The 13826-nt window shown below is 35.6% G+C and overlaps 1 protein-coding gene across 3 annotated transcripts in view; it reads right to left on the bottom strand.

Annotated features, from left to right (window-relative positions):
* The window catches only part of LOC113114025 (A disintegrin and metalloproteinase with thrombospondin motifs 2-like), a 118928-nt gene extending 117508 nt beyond the window's left edge, over positions 1 to 1420 (bottom strand). The window contains exon 1 of one of the 3 annotated variants that reach the window (XM_026280711.1): positions 810 to 1420. In XM_026280711.1, the coding sequence (XP_026136496.1) occupies positions 810 to 894 (85 nt within the window). In that variant the 5' untranslated portion in view covers positions 895 to 1420. The remainder of the gene's footprint in view (positions 1 to 809) is intronic. The other 2 variants (XM_026280709.1, XM_026280710.1) reach the window with 2 other exon arrangements.
* Positions 1421 to 13826: the final 12406 nt, after the last annotated feature.

The raw sequence follows: 13826 nt of genomic DNA, 5'->3' as shown, positions 1-13826 counted from the left end.
TTATTCTCAAAATTTTTCAATTATATATGACCATCAAAATTGCTGCAAACACCTATGATGCCTAACAATGTTGTCTAGGTAGATAACTCGCTATGTTTTGAGACACGGCTGATAAATCAGTTCAAAGTGATGCTGAGCTTTGCATGTGCATCTCTGAAGAGAGCACTTCTGCGTATTACACGCTCTGATTGCAAATAACCTTTACAAGTCACCAAAAAACCTAAAGTTGTCTCACAAACAAGTAACCTTAAAATATTTGTTTTCCAAAATCAAAAGTTCCGTTTCAGAGCTTTATTTACTTATTTATTTATTTTAGTTTATTTTTAGTTTATTTATGCAAAACGCATAAAACGCTCGCAAAGGAGGATAACAGAACGTGGACAATTATTTTTTATTTTTTTAAATCAATATCCTGCAATACTTCCGCTCTCAGACAGATCAATATCACCAGAGCGTCCGTCAAAGATCGCGAACGCGAAGGGGGGAAAAAAACGACCAAAACATTTCCACTACACGAGAGCTGCGCTGAGAACTATTATTATTAAAATTAATTTCAGCAGCATGTGAAACAAATACACTTCACAACAAACAGTAATGAGACAGCGCACGAGGATGCCACGGCTGTTTATGTTTCCTAAAGCTCCAAAGAATAATCAAAAAGATTGGAAATAGCCCGTGCCACAAGTTTCTCTCACACAGGGATGGGGACAGTGCGCAAACATCCAGGTCTGATGCGCACTGGGGTGGTACCGGGCAGGACATCTAGCGATGGGATGGAAGTGTAAATAGGTAAAGGCAGGCGCACGTACCTATGCTACTGGAGATATAAAGGCCGTTCGTCTGCAGAAAGATCGGCAGTGTGATTAGGATAGTAAATCCGGCCGCGAAATCCATGGCAGCTCCGAACTGCGCAGGTGAGAGAGACGGACTTTGGGATCCAGCGTGTTAAAGTTCCCTGCGCGACCAGCAACCGCCACGCCAGCAACAGCCGCCCGCAACTTACTGCAAAGTGCACTAGAAGAGAGCGCGTGTCTCTCTCTCTCTTACTCTCTCTTCCTCCCTCTCTCATACACACACACACACACTCACACCCTCTCTCTCTCCTCACCGACTCTTATAGGTTTCTACCAACACCTGAATGCGCGCACAGACGCGTGCGCACGAGCGCTCCACGGTGCTGAGAGACAGAGGGATGCGGAATTATTTCACACAGCGCGTAAATATAAATATAGATTTTTTGCTTTCTTTAGCATGTAAATCCAATTTAAAGACTTCAAAATACGTGTGTGAGCTAATGCTGAATTTTTACAATTCCGCTTCTTGACGTCTATAACTTTTACAAGTGAAATGCTGCTTGTGTGAGGTTATTCTTCAAAACCTGCTCAAACTTTTTACAGAGCTTCATCACATTCAGTCAAAGCACCATCAGCTGAGCAATAGCGCCCCCTTGAACACACACACACTCACTTATTTGATATTCACAGGTAGACTCGAGTACCACTTCAACACCAAACCAGAATTCATAGGCCTAATTATCATTAATATTAACGCTTTTTATTTACGGTGAAAGGACAACTGTGTCATCCACACAAGTATATAAAATTGTACACACAATATTATAAATATCATATTTTATTATTAGCCTATATCAAATGGTTGAGATGCACTATAAGCAAACCTTTTTTAATGGGTGATAGTTCACCAGGTAAAGATATATGATAAATTAAACATAAGTATTATTATATAAAAAGTAAATGAACTATTAAATGCCATGTAAAATATTAGCTTTCTTTAAATAAAAAAAAGAAGAAGAAGAAATTTTAGTGAATCAAAATGCTTGAGAGGCCCTTTAAGGGATACGATAAAAATAAAAATAAATTAATAAATGCATATATGCAAGCCAACAAACAAATAACACATTCATTCATTCATTTTAAAATACCCGATTTCAGTATCACTGTTAAAAGAAAAAAGAAAAGAAAAAAAAGTTAATGAAGATAAAATATTGGATACAAATATTGGATTGAACTTTATTTTAAGGTGTCCTTGTTACAATGTTATTATACATTCAAATACTGAGTAATATTCATTTACTACATGTACTTACTCTATGGTTAGGGTTAGTATTAGGGTTTGACTTAAGGTTACTTGCATTGAATTATGCACAATTTATTATTATTATCATTATTATTATTATTATTATTATCATCATTATAGTAAGAACATGTAACTTGTAACAAGGACACCTTAAAATAAAGTGTTACCAGTTGTAGTATAGTTTAGACAAAAATGTTATTAAGTGCATTTAATGCTGTTTCTTCGTAATTATATTTCTGATTTCTACTGCATTTATATCAAGAATAGAATTGTTCTGAAAAGGCAGATGAGCAGATAGCCTTTAAGAGATGCGGACAGAGAATGTCCTTGGTAGGGTCAAACACATGGCATCCATTCGTTTGCATGTATTAACATACCTAATGAGCAATGGGACAGATTTGAATTTTGCTCTTGAAAGGTTAGACTCCAGAGCATCAGGTTTAGAGAGTGTCAGAATTAATCTGACATACTCATTAAAAAGCTGCCAGGCCCTATGAAAGTATGCTACAGTATTGATAAAAGTGCATGGAAACATAAGCTGTTATTGCATATTTGCAGACAAAAATAAATATATACACGTTTACCTTTATCTTCACCTGTACATCCACACAACAATATGGATGAAATCAGGTTTTTCATTATACTGGTGCAACTACTCTGTGTGGCATACGATTATTTGTTCTTATGATCTAAGCTACTTGACATGTATTAATAGACAGATTAAAGGAATAGTTTACCCCCAAAAATGCTGAATTATTCCTGTAAGGGAAAATTGCCTCCACATAGCAACCCTTGACATTTGAAACAATATAATAACAAGATAGTGTTACATTCATTAAAAGTTTTAACAAGGTTTCAAGGCCAAATTAGAAACAATGGTGTTTTTGACCCTGAGCAAATCCACCAGGTCAAAACGATCTTGTGCACACTGTTAACACAAATAGCTGTGGAATATGCTGTGTACTCCTGAAACAAGGCAATTCCAAATCAATTTATTGTTATTAATATGTTTATTGTCTCATTACAGTCAAGAATGAGAACATAACAACAGAGGCAACTGATTCTAAATGGCCATGCTGATGTGAAACCCTGTTCATTCCACAGATATAGAGAGGTCAGCACCAGTGTACAACAGTGTAATTATCAAGCACATAACTGTGGCCGTGAAATTCCCTTAATGCTGCACATTTTTATCTAACCCAGTTGGGAGAAGTACAAATGGAGCTTTTCTTCTGTGTGTTCACTCTAAGACAGGATATGTGTGTATCAGTGTGTATCATGTTTCCTCATAAAGAGATGCCTGATGGCTTGATGGTCAATATATTTGATCTTTTCCTTCCCACTTTTCACCATTATTCCTCACAATCATCTGAACATCACAAAATATATATTTTTTTCCTTACATTGACTGCTCTATGTGAACATGCTATAGTAAAAAGCAGGGATTATTGGTAATTGTAAATGATCTTGCCTCATTGATACAAGAGTAAGTGTTCAGTACTATTTGTGATTCTGTGCACATACTGTACGTACATTGTCAAATGACTAAATCAATTAAACTTATTAATCAACATAATCAACGTCAATTCAATTAAATAGGAAAATGGAGCTGATGTGTTCGTTTTTACTTTTTTGTTTATGTTTTTTATGGCAAGAACTATGACATTAATCAGAGAAATCTGAAGAAAAAAAGAGAAATATTCTTATAGAAGCACATTTCTCCTGTGTAAATGCCACTTTTTATCTCTCAATTCTCACAATTTTCTCTCGCTGTCTAGAGTTAACAACATTTGTTTGGTCTTGTCTTGTCTTGTTTTTTGTCTTGTCTTGTTTTTTGTCTTGTCTTCTTTTGGTCTTGTCTTGTTTTTTGTCTTGTCTTCTTTTGGTCTTGTCTTGTTTTTTGTCTTGTCTTCTTTTTGTCTTGTCTTGTTTTTTGTCTTGTCTTGTTTTGTGTCTTGTCTGTTCTGTTTTTTTTTTTTGTCTTTTTTTGTCTTGTTTTTTGTCTTGTCTTTTGTCTTGTCTTGTTTTGTGTCTTGTCTTTTTTTGTCTTGTCTTTTGTCTTGTCTTTTGTCTTGTCTTTTGTTTTGTTTTTTGTTTGTGTCACAGACTAGAATAAAGATGTAATTGAGACTTTTTATCCGATAATTTGTTCTTTTGTTATCTAATCTAGTTATTCAAAATTATTTTATTAATCCAGTGGCAGAAACAAGCTTTTATAAAATCTAGACCATTCTTAGCAGCAGATGAAAATGCATATTTAATTTTCTTATGAATAAAAGTAAAAAATCTAATGTGACGCATGCAAATATTCATGTTACAAAGGGATAGCACATAAAAGTAAATTAGTAATATATATTTAAGTCAGAACTTCGAAGGATGCCCCAATTAAGCCTTGAACATTCAGAAAGTTTTCTGTTAAGCTTATTTTAGATAGGGAACACTTTCCAGACAGTGTGAGGACAACGTTTTGAACACTGCACTGAGATCTAGAGGCAAAGAGATCCGTCAGGACAATAATGAGTCATTGACTATAACTAGTGCTGTGTCAGTATTATGATTAGGTATAAATCCTGTCTGGAGGAAGCAACCTTTGTTGTTCCTGTGGAATAGGTGCAGTTGCTGAGCAACAGCCCTCTCCAATACCTTGGAGACAAAAAAGAAGTTCCATATTGGGTGATAATGTGACAGATCACATGCAAGATCTTGTTTCTAAATGAAGGTTCAGTCTTTAACGAAACTTTTGCCAGATTCCAATCAGTTTTTAATAATAGCTTGTTGTTGGAAAAAGACGAACAGATAAGTAGATGAACATGTAATTAGTCCATTTCAATGCATCTGGTTAACAGGGCTAAAGGGGAAGAAAAATATAAATCATTACTAGTTTCATGACATTAATTCATGTTTTGAAAAATACTGGAAATTAACTAAGCAACATGCATCCATTGTAAAATTTAGAAAATAATAACTTTAAAATATATCTGGAGTATGTCCAATAACTGTCAAGCCACAGTTCTATCTGAAATCTTTATCCTGCATAGAAGAAGAAGAGTGTGGAGGACCTTGACCTGAGCATGAAACATATAGCGCTGACAGGTAGCAGATGAAGACAAATGAGATCTATAGAGCACGAACATAAAGAGAAGATAGTGGAAAGACTGTGTGCATGTATGTAGCATATAAATATATAAATCATAAATCATAGAGCAGAGAAGAAAGCATATATATATATGCTTTCTTCTCAGAGTTAAGATTTTCATTTCAAGCGAGGAGCAAAACTACAAAACAAAATAGAAGACCAACTGTCAGTGCCATGGAATGTCAACCATCAACACTGGAATGTTAATAATAGCCTTCTGAAATAGTTAACATATAGCATCTGTTCCATCTTTACACATGCCGTGGTTAATCCAAGAACAATCCTAGGGTAATTGCATACTTCATGCCATTAGTATTTTTAGACCTGAACATTTCAATAACGGTTACATTTCTGCCACATGGGAATGATCCTGGCTGCTGCATCCTTGTGTAGGAACAGCATTAGACTTTAATTAGTGAGCTCACCATTCCTTAGAAGATCACAAGTCAAGCCGAGCCAAAGACTCTGACTGCATGTCCTGGCTTTGAATACCAGCAAAGATGATCTGATCTCGCTTACTTCAAATAATAGGCTCATTCCTCTCAGTAGAAGGTCAGCTTTTTTGAAATCATCATTTAAAAACTGCATTTTGTATTTACTTGCATTATCTTTGTGATATAAAATTTTGATTGATGATTGAATCTTTTAAGTGTGACAAATATGCAAAAAAAAGAAATGTCAAGGGTCAAAAACCTTTTCACGGCACTGTATATACAGTACAATATAGCTCTGCAGATCATAAGCCCACTGTCTATGCAACCATTTTAGTTCCAATGTCAACTAAAGCCTTCAAAAACGTTACAGGCCTATTACGTAATATGATACAAAAAGCATTCATGAATAGTTAATGACTGACTAAAAATAGTCACCTAAAGTCTTTTACTGAATGGGGAGCCACCCACTGAATTCTCCCTATGCAATAGAGATATATGGACGATTCAGGGTCTCTGAAGTCCATAGCTCTGATCCATAGCACTGGAGCACTTCTGCGCCACCACATTTTAATTTGATTCTAATCTTCTCTGTTCCACAGGGAGCATAACATGTAATTAAACTTTACAGAATTGCCCTGCAGCTCAGGCAAAATCCCACACAGAAGCCCCCTCAAAGACCGGCACAATCAAGAACACCCACCAGCAAAGTCCTGTATGTACATGTCACTGTACCTCTACCACACAAACATGTGTGGTACTTGAATAACAAAATCTATGAAAAACAAAAGAATGTAAACAATGATAAGAATGAATTTCATCATCTATTTACCTTTAAAAAAAATATTTTATTAGATATCACCTACAGAAAGGTTGGCTATAGGAGCATAGTTGTAGGTACAATCACAGTTGCCACGGAAACTGGTTCTTAGAGCATTAACAAAGTTTTATAACATAAAAAAATCAGTGGAGAAGAATATTATTATTCCCACCAAAGTCTTTTACCAATGTACTTGTTTAATTTTTATTAATTACGCAAAATAATTTTCTCATTTTACTTTACTACAAAGCAAACACTGCAAAGCAATAGGCATTTTGATGAACAGAAATGTTTTCTCTATTGTCTTAATAATTATTCCCCTTTTTGAATTTCATTGTTCACCAACTCTTGTAGCCAGCAAATAATCTAACATAGCCTATCTTACATCTTTACATACAAAATCTTATGACAGTAGCAGTATGATTAAGTTATTCCACAATATAAACCCTTGACAAATAAGCAGTGTTTTCCAGTTTGAAATAGTGTAATACATATTTCTTAAAAAGCCTTCTTTTCTTTTCTTTTTTGCCACAGTGCATGACAAAAAGTCTACTCAAGTACTCAATGAACTGCCCTCATGAAAAGCACTAGTCACAATGGCACAGCACCACAAGAGCACAGTGACTTTTGCAAGAACATGCAGGCCATTCAACATCGCCAATGCAGGTGGCAAAGAAAAAGCCCTGAATCTCTCTTTCAGGTTGACCATTTCAAACCATCTCCACATGTTGCCTCTTCACAGCGGGTTCAAGCCAACAGACATCCGTCAATACTCTCCTGTGCATTCTGGAGCAGAGGCAGTCCTTTGAGACCATTCCTCTTGTCTATCCTTCCTTCTGACCTATTTTTCCTTGATTGATTTTCTTTATTCCTTCCTTCCTGTTGTTTTGCTTTTGGCTGAGTCTCCATCACTTTTCAGACGTATTTTATGATTTTGGAGGGGACGGCAGCTATTTGACAAAATATTTGTTTTGGGTTGATTTGTCAACTTGGATATCTGTAAGCAAACTGAGAGATAAATTAAACAAGATTGTGAAATAATTAAATCTTGACCAGTGTTGCTGCTAAATGTTATGAAAGAAAGGTTATTACCACATAGGCTTATTTGTGATTTAAGGGAAGATTTTTAGCAATTATTTTATTTAATTTTTTTAATAAATTGTACAATTTATATTATACATTACAATAAAATGTTATCAACTAACAGAACTGTTCAAATTTCAGGATCAGGAAAATTTCTGAAGGACCATGTGGCACTGAAAAGGGGAGTATTGCTGCTAAATATTCAGCTTTGCCATCACATGTAATGAAAAGATGCATGCATGATCATTTAAAATAATTGTAAGTCAAAGTTGGAGTACAAGACTTCCCAAAATGATTACCAACTGCTGAAGTATGTAAAAATATTGCTGCTGTTTAATCTCGATGAATTTCTACAGCATAGCTAAGCAGTTGTGCTGTGAGACTGAAGACGTGTTAATCCAGTTATTTTTTTATATAACTTTTTCCCACATTTTGCAAACGCAGTCCATCTGTGTCCCTCACTCTCCCTTTGCCACCCATGCTTGTTTTGCCAGAACTCCTCATACTCTCATATCCCTGTACACACATACACACACATACATCCACCCACACACTCTTGGACAGACTCACTCTCACAACAATTCCTATTTGTCCCGGTCTCAAAGGTAAACATATATTCACTTGTGATGACCTTGTGTGACCTCATTGACAAAATCATCTGTTTAAACCAATATAGAAATCATAAAAACTAGCATTACAGATGATTAGCTTCCAGAAAATATATAAGTGGATATGTTGGGAGCACACATGACAGGAAAGAGAGACAAAACACAATATCCTGAACATAAAAAAAAATACATTGAATCTTGGAGTAACTTCTTAAAGCTATTTCTATATCTTGAGTCAGCAATCCTTTGCTGTGTTAAATTATAAAAATAATAAATACATGAAAAGGAACCAAAATATGAACCAATATGTTAGAATTCGTCAAATTAAATCATTGATAAAAGTAAACTAAGAAAAAGTATTTCCATTGATTGATTTCAGATCACTGTAATGTCAAAAATGTTAATGTGACTTCAACCACTTATGGTTATATTGGTACACCTGTTTCTAACCAAATTTCTATTGGAAGAATAACCTGATGTTTATTTTTTCATTATAACGTAATCCCTTTTTATTTTCTTAACAACAAGTGCTTTCCTTTAATTTAATGTCTTTGCGCTTAAACAAAGCATTGCATTGCTGTGCCAAGATTCTCTCACTGCTGGCAAACAATGTTGCCAATAAATGAAAACATGAGACAAGGCTTGCATTATATGCACAGAAATGCAATGAATGGATGTTTTTAAACAAAGTACTCTGTTGTTGCCAGTGGATCCTCTCAATGGACAGCTGATCCATTAAAAAGGATTTTGCTAGTGTAGAAGCTGGCATGACTGTTGACAGTGAACATCAGAGTATTGGTGCCAAGCTGCACTTCTTGAATCAGAGGCCAAGACAAACAGAATACACAAACTTGCTCTGAATGAATAGTTCACTTAAGAGTGTGCCTGCTGCATGTATGCACCTGAATGCTTGCTTCCTTATACAGTATGTGAAAGACTGATGACTTTGTGTCTTAGGTGACCAACAGCAATATTTTGGATGTTGTGCAGTCATTTGTGTAGCAATAGCTATATATCTAGAAAAATGTGAGGAAACTGAATCAGTTCTTAAGTCTGAAGTCACATTTTAGTGGTGTTTTACAAGCAAACTGTTTTCTTCTTCATAATTTGATTTAGAAACCATTGACAGAAATTGACAGTAAATTAAAAAAAAAATGTTTTATATATATTTTTTACTTGGACTGGGAAAACAATCTAGCAACCTTCTAAGGAATGACATAGCTAAGTATATAAAAATATGGTGATGGATTTGTTTCAAACTATGTCAAACTATAACATTCCTTCACTTCGCATAGATTGAGAAAAACTGAAAAATCTAGTTGAAGCCTATTGGAATGTAAGGTTAAGTAGGGAAGTGGGAAGCAAACAATGCACTCTAAGTATTCTGCAAATGAGGCTTTATGATATCATGTTTCTGAAAAAAAAAAAAAAATCTTGACTATGATCCATCTCATTCCTGGAAACCTGTGGGAAATTTCAATTTGCTGTCATCTCTCACAAAGCTGTGAACGCAATGCTAATATTGAAGATTACATACTGTTTACTTATTCTTTTATCTGTTTTCCAAAAGACAACAAACCGCAAGGTGCAAGTGTCTTAGCCTCCCACTCATCCAAGAGATGCTCTCAGCGTTTCTCTCCAAATCTGAATATTAGAGCCCACACAATGTCTAGCACAAGCAAGCTGGCAATATGAATAAAAGTCAAAGGCTAAAGTGACCAAAAATAATGTAAAAAGAGACAAAGAAATTTATCAAAGGAAATTCTAAAGTACATAGAATAATTAGGAATTGTTTGAAAAATTGAGAAATATGCAATTTTGCACCGTAACAGAAATTGCAGTGCCGCTAGTAGCAGTAGTAGTACTGTTGTTGTTTTTATCATTATTCTAAATCCAACACCCACCTTGCACACACAAACGGACTAAATCTCAATCTGACATCCATATACTGCAACATGTGAGACTTCTTTTTCTCCCTAAGGCTGTTGGATCGTGGACTCATAACGCATGAACCAAAACATGATCTGAATTCTGGCTGGTAAAATGTGTGATTGAATAAAATGTCCTGACACTAGTCTCTCTGACTGTCAGACTGGATTCTCCCTCCCTATGAAGTGTGGTTTATAGCCTCAAGCCAAAAGTAGGTGATTATTCTAGCCAGAGAGAAGCAAAACCCAAAGGCTTCCAATGTCATAGAAAGTTCAGACATTTGGCAATGAAGTCTGTGAATTTTAATTGCTAAACAGGAAGAGTTCTGCCCTTATTGACAGGAAGATGGGAACGAATGCAACATTAAAGACAGGTGTAAACGAATAGAAATATTTAAAATACCAAATAATAATAGTAGTAGCATTTCCTTTTAATATATTACACAGTAAATGTTAGCGGTTTTAAATAGGATATATTTTTGAATATTTACCCAAAATACTGGACGATAAAATGATGACATCTTTAAATTCCATTGATTTAAGCAAGGCCATTTCTAGAGACCTATATATATATATATACACTGTAGTCATAAAGGGATGGACATGGTCAGCAACAATACCCAGGTTGGCTGTTGTGTTTAAATGATGCTCAACTGGTGCTAAGGGGCCCAAAGTATGCCAAGAAAATATCCCCCACACCATTACACCACCAGCAGCAACCTGAACCGTTGAGACAAAGCAGGATGGATCCATGCTTTCATGTTCTTTTCACCAAATTCTGACCCTACCATCTGAATGCCGCAGCAGAAATCGAGACTCATCAGATCAGGCAACATTTTTCCAATCTTCTGTTGTCCAGTTTTGGTGGGCCTGTGCGAATCGTAGCCTCTGATTCCTGTTCTTAGCTGACAGGAGCATTGTGCATTCGGTATTATGCAAAACTTGGTTGTAACGAGTTGTTATTTGAGATACTGTTGCCTTTCTATCATCTCTAACACGTCTGCCCATTCTCCTCTGAGCTCTGACATCAACCAGGCATTTTCGTCCACACAATTGCCGCTCACTTGATATTTTCTCTTTTTTGGACCATTCTCTGTAAACTTTAAAATTTAAATATTTCCTTACTAAATTACTAAAATTACTAAAACTGAGATCAATTCAATTAAAGATATTAAATGTTTACATATTAATAGAAATAATTTTTTTAATAATATAAAAAACTAATAAAATGAAAAAAGCACAAAACTAAATTACTACTATATAAAATTAACTGAAAACTAAGATGAATATTAATATAAACTGTAATAGTATGAACAGTAAATAATACTTAAAATAAAATTAACAAAACACTGGTGGGCTCTTTAACCCATCAGAACATCCCAGCAATCGCCTGTCAACATTTTTGCAACTGAATTGCAAACGACTGTGGAACAACAAAATGCTTTTAAAAACCTTGAAGCATTTTTTTTATTATTGATCAACCTCTGATCTCAGTTCTTTTGTCTGTCTGATGATCTGCTTAAAAGCTCTATCCATCACATATTGCCATCACAGTCGACAGCTGCCCAGACATCTACCTGTTAGATAACAGCCCAGGTAGAGCGAGACAAGCAACACGAATGAAGGACCAAGATGCTCCATTTGTGGCCTTATCAAAGATCAGCGAAGTTTAAAAGGTCGTTTATGCTATATTCTCATCCTCTCTGGTTCTGACACTTGGCATTTCACTGATCTTCCACTCTAATTAAAAGAAGAGGAGAGGGAGCAGGAAAGAAAAAAAACAACAAGAGAAACAGTTGCCAAGGAATCCATCAGTCTATGAAAGCCTGCAGTCTCAGGAATGAACATTCCTTGTAGACTCTAGAAACATAATTAGGAACTCTAGAGACACCGCATCACCAAGTAAATAAATGTTTTTCGGTTCTGTCTTTGGGGCATCAACAAGCGAGGGGGGAAAAAAGAGGTAAACACTGTGCCATGTACTTCAGAATTTGCTTTTACCACTGGCAAGAGTGAATGAAACAAACCTAAATATAATGACATGGCAACTTTTAACATAATACCCAAGAAACACAAAGCTCTTTTCCTTAAAGGAAGGGGTTAATTCTCTCATAATTTACTCAGCCTCATGTCGTTCCAAACCTCTATTCATTTAATTTTTCAAAAGAAGTCCATTGTATTTTTTGTCAATGGGATCCAAAATGGTTTGGTTACCAACATTCTGCAACATAACTTATTCATGTTCCATTGAAGATAGAAAGTCATACAGGTTTGGGACAACATGAGGATGAATAAATGATGAAAGAATTGTCTTTTCTTTTGTCTAGGGGATATAAAATTATATATTTTGAAAAATGTATCTAAAGGTGATGACAGAACACAACTGTGTGTGGGCTTTGAATTCAGACAGAAATGTGCAAGTGAAATTTGGCTGTATACTGTACCTCTCATCAGCATAAACTTCTTTTGCATGTCCAGACATTCCCGGTGGTCCTGTTCCTCCATATAACTGAGTGGTATGTGCACCAGATTGGGCAGCTGCTGATCTTAGATTGCCAGATGCCAGCTGGTGCTCCTTCTCCCATTTAAACGTATACATCCTTACTCCGTGGACCCTTCGCCTTGCCCGTTCACCCTCCCGGTTCACTGTGCTCAGGGTGTACACAACACTGACCATCTGTGGACGGCTCTTTCTCAAGCTGCTCTTGGAATGACATGATCTGAATTCAGTACTGGACATCCAATACTGGGAATTAAAAAGAGTTAAATGGATAGTTCATCCCAAAAAAATCAAATCTGTCATCATTTACTCACCCTCATTTTGTTCCAAACTTGCATGATTTGTTAATTAATATTTTTAAACATATATAAACATAAGTTTTATACGAAGACATCCATCACATTGTCAAATGCGCTACATGCTGATCTAAATCAATGCTTTTACTTGCTGTTCCACAGGCCTTTCGTTGCAAGACATTTTCAGAGGTATGCATTTCAAAAGAGAGCATTAATGTTACTATTCAAGCACGTATAAATAGAAATGACCTTTTGAATTAAAGTAAATACCTGCATGGTCGCTGGAAATAAGTTACTGTACAACAGGTACTAAAGAATCAAGTGCTAAAGAAGCTTGCCAAGATGTTAGGTTTAAAGCTCGCCAATCTGTGATTTTAAGATTATATGCATAAATAAATGTGCCTACATAAAGCCTAAAATGGCCATAAGAGGTTTTGGACACATTATCCACTTAAAACATGTCTTAAATTCCTCTGGTAAAAATACACACAGGATGCAAGGTTTTTTAAGATTTTGCTAGCTCACAAAATGGCAGTCCTAGTCCACCAGGTAGACCTGCACCAAAGTACAAACCAGCATTGACCAAGATTCTGAAAAGTGACAGTAGCTCTTAGATCTTTCTAGCATCATTAGATGTTATGTAGCCTATCAAATGATATAACATTCAGATGTTATTTTTTAAAGTGATTTAAGTGTTCAAAAGTGTGCAGATATGGCCAATACATTCCACACGGATTCATGGAAATACTGTTGTATTGTATGTGGCCTTGACTGGTCAATAGAATAAGTCCTTTTTCTCCCCTGAATCTATCAAAATTTAAACATGGACATCTTATGCCATTTTATATCTGAAAATGCCTTCATATGCTGTTCTATCTCAAGACTCTTGAAACTGGAGCAAATGTTCCAGCTGCAGCAACATGAATC

Source organism: Carassius auratus, chromosome 14 (assembly GCF_003368295.1).
Source record: "Carassius auratus strain Wakin chromosome 14, ASM336829v1, whole genome shotgun sequence".
NCBI lineage: Eukaryota > Metazoa > Chordata > Actinopteri > Cypriniformes > Cyprinidae > Carassius > Carassius auratus.
Note: the sequence above shows the minus strand (reverse complement) of the source record. Positions and strands in the feature narration are given on the sequence as shown.